Here is a 7,422-nt window from a genome sequence, read left to right as displayed (position 1 = left end):
TCATAGTGTCCTCTTGGAGGCAATTTCTTTAATACGAAAGAATCTTAATGCCTTTTGGTCCAAATTGTAATGACAAAAACGCTTGTCCAAATAAGGCATATGCCTAAGCAAGGAATACGTTTTTATGTAAATAATGCATCATTGGGAAGAAAAGGAAGGCGCAAAATGGAAATATTATAATGACTATCATTTTCAAAACACGCAGGAATCGCAATCATTGTATGATATGTCTGTTTATTCGTTTCTTCATTTGTTAAGAAATCCACTAGCACGACGAAGATAGATTTCACTACTCCGTGTCGGAATGCGACCAGGGTCAACATATCACTTTGGCACTTTCAAAAATAACCTACAGTGTAGACATAATCATTTTGATACATAGCTCAATTAAACAGCATACAAAACATTGAGTCGCTTTTCTGGTTCTGTAACACTGCGATGATAGTTTCAGGAAATGCTCTCAGTCAATCTCTTTCAATTTGAATGTTGTAACATATAATACATTGAAATATACAACATATCATTCTTACTGCCTGTAAGTGTAACTGGCTCATAATTGATACTGTACATGGAGATAACAGTCAAGAAGTATGTAATGCGAGACTGTAACTTAAAGACGTCTGAGGTACGTTTCAAGACGATCAGCGTACTTTCTTTCTTTGCTGAGTTAAAGACGTCTCGGTGATCTTCTCCGGAAAGTCGAGTCCCTTCACGGGAGACCGGAGCAGCTGGTCGGCAAAGAACATGGCCTGTGGGAGGGGGGCAGGAAGGGAAATGTTGATATGATATAAATCAAATCAAATCTAATCTTTAATCAAAGCCAAAAATAAGCCCCCCTCAATAGCTCACTCGCTTGCTCGCTCGCTCGCTCACTCACTCACACACACATCTACTGTACAGCACATACATATTCTAATAAACTACGTACCCTCTGTGCACTTGCTGTCTGCACGCCGACAGACCTGACCCTGCGCGGGTTCCGCACGGCACCCAGGCGGGCCGTGGTGTGGGAGAGCCCGCCCACACTCCGCGCCATGGACGCCATCATGGCCTCCCGAGGTTTCGGCACCAGCCCGAGGTCTCCCAGCTGATAGTGCGCTACTGTGCCCTCGGGAGTGGAGAATGGGGACATCGACACCGTCCTAGAATGGGGGAAAGAACTTGTTATCAACTTCGTATCTACTTTGCTTTTATGGCCCTATGTCATATATTCCCTTCCTCAACGTGTTCATGTATTGTTACATGTAAGAAACATTGCTGGCATAGGCTAACGTTATATCTAACAAGAGCTTTTAAAAAAAGCTGGTCTTTCGCTTACTTATATTGTGTAGGTAAAACTTTTACCAGATGAGTTTCAGAACAGTTTCAATGGTATGAACTAGGGGTGGGTACTGGAACAGAAAATTCAGGTACAGGTACAAAGGATCAGGTGCAGGTCCGGACTTGATGGTCTGTGCAAACTTCTCCAGAAATTTGGACTCCAGGTCAAATAGCAAATGTAACATAGCCAGACAATATAATTACTGTTGGTCACTTCTTTTGTGGCCAAGAGCATGTTATCATTTTATTTAGTTATGAAGTTTTCATAGCTTTAGAATGCTACAACAAATACTGTGGATATCCGCCAAATAATGTTAAATTTTGGACAACACTTACGACATTTGTCAGTTTCTTAAAAACATGAAATCTGTAAAAACAGGTACAAATCAACATTTTACCCGTCATGCATATGGCGCATCTGAAGACTAAAAGCAAGGAGGTTAAAGAAGGACTAAAAGCAACGAGGTTAACCTCCTTGCTAAGAGTCATATTTTGCTGTATAGTTTATTGTGTCCACCCCTTACCTTGCTTTTCTCCTGACTATGTCGGGACAGCCGATGCTGTTCTTGTGTAGGTTGAAGTTTAGGAAGATTTTAGGATCTCTTTCCATTGCAACTACCATCTCTTTTTAACCTCCTTGATCATTACCACACGGCGTACGGTGAAAATGGCACATAATGGGTGAATGTTGGTGAAACACGGTGAAAATGTGTCACCCGGATTCGCATTGTTCCCATGTAAATATGGAAGGGTGAAAGCAAATATTGCACCTACGTGACAAAAGAGTGAAACATGGTGAAATGACGGTTTCACCCCTAGTAAAACAAACAGCAATTACGTCATTGTGTGTTTCACGAGCTAGCGACGTGCTTGCCGCTGTCCAGTCGACGGCATTGGGACTGAAGACTGCCCGCCCAGTTCCTCAGCGCAAGCCGAGGATTTTTTTCGCATTGCCGCTAGCTCCGCAAGCCGTGGAAATATCTTTGACACTGGGATTGAAGACTGCCCGCCCAATTCCAGGATTTTTTACGCTTGCAGCTAGCTAAGACGTGCACGTGATCGCAATACGCACCTCTGATTGGTTGATCCTACAGCTGTAGGGGGTTCCCCGCTATCTACTTTCTTTGCTGCCCCATGATGCTTTGCGCCCACCCGTGTCAAAGAAAATTTCTTTTTCATTTCTACGCACACGAAAAACGCTATATTCCACAATTACATTGCAATATTGCCGTGTGGTAGTGACAGATTGTGAGATGAAGATTTCCTTCAACTGCTGGCATTGTAACGTTGTTATGCTCTGAACTTGCCAAGGACGATAACGTCCTTGGAACTTGCCCAGTGTTTCTTGACCGCCTAATCATAAGGTCCGACCTACCCCTACCTACTGGGAGGAAAGACACCACAACGTTTGGACCCTTTCGTACGCGCCGCGTTCACTAAGAGAAACGAAGTGTGACTGATATCCATCGAATACACGTACGCAAAGATACCTTAAATGTTTTCTCTTTACCTTGCAGATATAGTACAAGTTGAATCGCGGAGGTCTTTGGTTGAATAGACGTCTACAAATACGTTGTGCAGGGCACATTGCAGGTCCTTTATTCCTGCTAATAAGCCATGTATAAACCAAGCTGCACATTCATGGCAGGCCGATACGTATGTCATACATACTAGTACTTGCATGGCCTTTGGCAATACCATCGAATCTGCAGGGTAGAATATCTCGCTAGCACGGTATGGCATGGTCGACCCGGACGGACGGACGGACAGACGGACAGCAATCTAATATCAGTCTGATTGCCTTTCGCCGCGGAAGCGCGGCGAAAGACAAAAATCGGGGCATGGTCAGGCTTAGCCTGGGTACCAACCGATTTCTACCGGGGCTCCTCACACTCGCTACCCTAAAATAATATTTTTTAATGGTAGCGAGTGTAAGGAGCCCCGGTAGAAATCGGATTGTACCCAGGCTAGGTCGGTCTCTTAATGGAGGCAACGAAAAATAGAAATGTATCCGTAAAACTATACGCAAATAATGCCCACGTCGACAATTCTCTTTACGTCTTGTGTAGTTTTCTGTCTATTATATCATTCTTTTCGTTCCCAAAAGCTGCCCGGTCTGGCCCCGGTTTGGAAATGTGATGTAGACCTTTACTCTCCCATGAGCTTTAAATCTAAAAGGTAGATGAGTGTAGATTTTATCAAAGTCATAGCTTTTTTCCAACATGTGTCTACGAAATTTCCCAAAGTTGTCAGTTTTCTTTAAGAAGAGAACAGAACACAAACCCTTTCTTTAGTCCCATTCCCACGGCGGGAAGAAAACTTGTCTTGGTCCTGAAGGTGTCTGCAGACGTCTTGCCCAGTCTGCCGGGGGCCGGACCGACACCGAGCGCGGCTGCGCTGTTCAACATGGCGAGAAGGTGTTCCAACATCCCGTCTCTCCTCTCACGCTGCTCTAGGAGTGTCTCAAAGTCGGGATCGTCAGGGGCAGGGCCCTATAGACGGGAAGAAATATACCACAGATCAACATGTAAGAAGGTAATCTCCATACAACATTGTTAGAGTCCTAGCAAGGTCTGTGTCGGTGTAACACGTTGACATTAATTATGTTTCCAGCAAACAGAAATAGAAGTTCTAAAGATGGAACTAAAGTTACAACTGTTTAATAACTACGAACGCAATTATCATAACAATTATATTACCCTGTTAACATGCTCTGAGTTGGTATAAAACATAGAAACATAAAGCACGTTTCCAACAAACAAACAAAAGCTCTCCGAAAAGACTGTAAGTTTTTATTTTTTTTAATTTTTTTTTACTTTTTTAGTCCTCCTCATAATGACTGACCCACTACTTTACTAAACACGTGACTTCGGGCACACCTGACCTCATTTGACCCTTCTATGGAGTCACATGTTCAGTAGGTCGAAGTTCAAAGTGTTTCAGCCATTTTGATTATGTATATATATAATGATTACCGTTAATTAACGTACGTAGATAAATGCTGTCTTATGGATACGACAGATTTTGGGAACAGTTCTGCTCACCTTCAGCGCATCGTGCATGCTGGCTGCTGTGTCCAGGATCAGCTGTTCTAGATTGTGTTTGGCTTTGGTTTCCTCTTCCAAGGACTGCTCCAAATCAGCGACTTGTTCCTCCTGAAATAAAGGATATAACGTTATAGTCCATGGGCCAGAGGAAAAATCGGTACCTCCGAGGTGGCAAATTCTCCTTGTTATTTTTTAATAGTAGAAGGCCTGTGGCATATATTTTGATGTGATAGCCATTCTGGTATGGTAGCTTTCTACCGGCTATCAGCCTTCGAACCTATCACCACCTAAATGATCTGGAAATGTCGTGTCTTCAACAAGGGGGAGGGGCAAAAAATTAAACATCAATGTTTTTCCACGAAAATTCACAAGCAGGTAGAACCTGCCAAGAGGATCATAAAAATATAAATTGATTTTCGATATTGTGATTCAACACGAAATTATGACCGCCTAAAATCATATTTTTTGGTGATTTTCTGGTGAAAAATATATACTTTACTTTCCAATATCGTTCATTTATTCACATTACCTATGGGGCCTTGCCTGATGAGTTAGACTTACCGTACGTATCGTTCTCTGCATATTAAGCTTTAAATGATCGAAATCCATCAATGAAATCCGGAGATATGAAAGTGTGAAGAATGACACATCTGCCAGCTTATAGTGACAATAAGGCCGTTGCTAAGGCTGTTGTTAAGGAGGTTTCAGATCGTACTCCACAACAAAACTGATGCAAAGAACTTACTTTTCTGTAGTGTTTTGCTCTGATTACATCAGTAGAATAACAAGGAATAGTGTTACAATGTTTAACATGTTACAGATACAGAAATGTGCTTTTTTACGTCATTTCTTTCAGAATCGTTAGCAAAACTGTTGCTAAGGCCGTTGCTAAGGGTGTGCCCAGTCATGTTTCAAGACAAAAACAGCAGAGAGTCAAGTTCTCTGACACGTGATTTTGCTCCTGCCATCTTGTAAATCATACTTAACTGTGAAAAATATCATAATTGATTGGAAATGTTAATTTGGGCTCTACATGGGGGTTATAAAGATACCTGAAAATGAATTACCTTGATTTTACACTTTTTTTTTTTACAAATCTTTTGCTCTTTTTCGTCATTTAGTAGATACCTTACTAAAATTCACAGCGTATATCTAGTATGTCGTACACAATGAAAAAGGCTCTGCCTGTGAATTTTCGTGGAAAAACATTGATGTTTAATTTTTTGCCCCTCCCCCTTGTTGAAGACACGACATTTCCAGATCATTTAGGTGGTGATAGGTTCGAAGGCTGATAGCCGGTAGAAAGCTACCATACCAGAATGGCTATCACGTCAAAATATATGCCACAGGCCTTCTACTATTCAAAAATAACAAGGAGAATTTGCCACCCCGGAGGGTACCGATATGTGAAATTTGGGGTGCTGGCCCATGGACTATTACTTGTCTTCGATTCCCAGATGATTCGTATCTCTGTTTCTAATTCATGGTCATGTGGATGTTCTCCTTTCTCCCCTTTTCCAGTTTTTCTATCCACTTGTGTATATTCTTCTTTCAGTCTTTCTTTCTTTCCTTTCATTCTTTCTATTTCTTCCGTTTTTACGTTATCCTTCATTTTGTTCTTTCTTTTCTGAGTACTTTCCCTTTCTTTCTTTCCATTTCTTTTGTTTGTACGTTCTCTTTTAACCTAATTCATTATTTCCCTTTCTTTCCTGCATGAGTACTTTCTTTCATTCTTTTCATTTCCATGTCTTTCGTTTGTACGTTGTCTCATTCTTTCCTTGTCTTTCTTTCCTGATTACTTTTTTTCATTCTTTTTCTTTCCATTTTCTTTAGTTTTTACGTTCTCTCATTCTTTCCTTTTCTTAGAAACGGAAAGAAAGTAATCAAGAAACTTTCTTTTTCTTTCTCTCTTTTCCATTCACTCATTTCTTATCGATTTAACCACTTATCTAAGCTTTATCTATCCACCTTCCCACCTTGTTATCCAGTTCTCGGCTGATCTTTTGCAGCTCTTGTTTCATAGCCTCGTTCTGCGTCCGCGTGAGGTGCGTCTCTGACTGCATCGCCTGGTACTCCATCTCCCTAGCCTCGAACTCAGCCAGTAGGGCCTCCGTTTCCCTCGACTTCTCCGTCAGCATGCGAATCACCTGATGCCAATGACAGGATATTTTTGTTACACTTATTCCGTTTTCTTTGATTTCGTTCTTGTTCACATCGATTTGAAACGCTCAATAGATGGTGGTAGAGACATACGGTGTACTGCAGCACCATTGAGGTTATACCGCATACACTTTCTTATGCTGAATACTGTGGCTCATGATACGATTCCTTCTGCTCAGACCCATGAAATGGAATTATTAGCACGTGTTCTACCTCACACTGCAGCTAGGTGTCGCTGCTGCAGTGTGAATAGTGCGGTCCCAAGCATGACTTTAAGTTTATACCACCCTCGTATAGGTTCATGTCCAGAGTTCAACACTACATAGTAGAACCCGTCAGTATTGCTTTGAGGAAGGCGAAAGACGGTCAACGAAACATCGGATATAGGCATTTGTGTTGGGGCAAATGTTGACATCAATTGAGTTGCAGATTGTGTATGAACTTGGTTATCCATGGGTTTACAAACCTGATGAAACTAAAGGTGGTATCTCACTGCATTGGGGCACCGGTGCGGCACTGCGGGGTTTATTCACCGGCACTGTTGTATCATTTTCGACGATTCTTTAAAATTTAGATATTGCGTTATACGTATGTATGACTAAGAAGACAACAAGGTGAGTAATCTTTAGAACCCCGCAATGCCGTACCGGTGCTCAAGTGCAGCGAGATACTATCGTTACGGAATGAGTGACTTACCTTTTGACTGGAGTGTATTTTCTTGGCTAGTTCCTTCTCGTTGGTCTCTAACAGCTGTTTCTTCTGTCGGTGCTCCTTTTCCTTCGCGCGGAGCTCGTCGATTTCCTGTAGGTAAAAAAATTAATGGTATTTTGAATATGAATGATTCCAATTATTTGTTTCGACATATCTGTTAGGCCCCCAAACTTCACGTTTTTGT

General features: G+C 41.8%; 2 protein-coding genes across 2 annotated transcripts in view; both read right to left on the bottom strand.

Moving 5' to 3' along the window:
* Nucleotides 1–214: 214 nt before the first annotated feature.
* LOC118419994 (cilia- and flagella-associated protein 157-like) lies at nucleotides 215–4,480 on the bottom strand. Its single transcript, XM_035826696.1, has 4 exons — nucleotides 4,365–4,480; nucleotides 3,604–3,812; nucleotides 929–1,142; nucleotides 215–749 (listed from the first exon to the last, which is right to left on the bottom strand). The coding sequence occupies exons 1-4, from the start codon at nucleotides 4,380–4,382 to the stop codon at nucleotides 642–644; spliced, it is 549 nt and encodes a 182-aa protein (XP_035682589.1). The 5' UTR covers nucleotides 4,383–4,480; the 3' UTR covers nucleotides 215–641.
* Nucleotides 4,481–6,316: 1,836 nt separating this feature from the next.
* The window catches only part of LOC118420076 (cilia- and flagella-associated protein 157-like), a 5,840-nt gene continuing 4,734 nt past the window's right edge, over nucleotides 6,317–7,422 (bottom strand). The window contains exons 6-7 of the mRNA XM_035826780.1: nucleotides 7,224–7,328; nucleotides 6,317–6,514 (exon numbers count right to left, since the gene is read on the bottom strand). Of these exons, the coding sequence (XP_035682673.1) occupies nucleotides 6,317–6,514; nucleotides 7,224–7,328 (303 nt within the window). The remainder of the gene's footprint in view (nucleotides 6,515–7,223; nucleotides 7,329–7,422) is intronic.

Source organism: Branchiostoma floridae, chromosome 7 (assembly GCF_000003815.2).
Source record: "Branchiostoma floridae strain S238N-H82 chromosome 7, Bfl_VNyyK, whole genome shotgun sequence".
In the NCBI taxonomy this organism is placed as follows: Eukaryota; Metazoa; Chordata; class Leptocardii; order Amphioxiformes; family Branchiostomatidae; genus Branchiostoma; species Branchiostoma floridae.
The sequence above is the reverse complement of the archived record's forward strand: the minus strand, read 5'-3'. Positions and strand labels throughout refer to the sequence as shown.

Bases quoted from the DNA above. Each gene is read 5' to 3' on its own strand.
- LOC118419994 (XM_035826696.1), bottom strand. The intron at 1,143-3,603 runs GTTTGTGTTCTG...CCCCCATTCTAG, and splicing joins GGAATGGGACTAAAGAAAGG to GACGGTGTCGATGTCCCCAT. The intron at 750-928 runs GTACGTAGTTTA...CCCCTCCCACAG, and splicing joins AGACAGCAAGTGCACAGAGG to GCCATGTTCTTTGCCGACCA.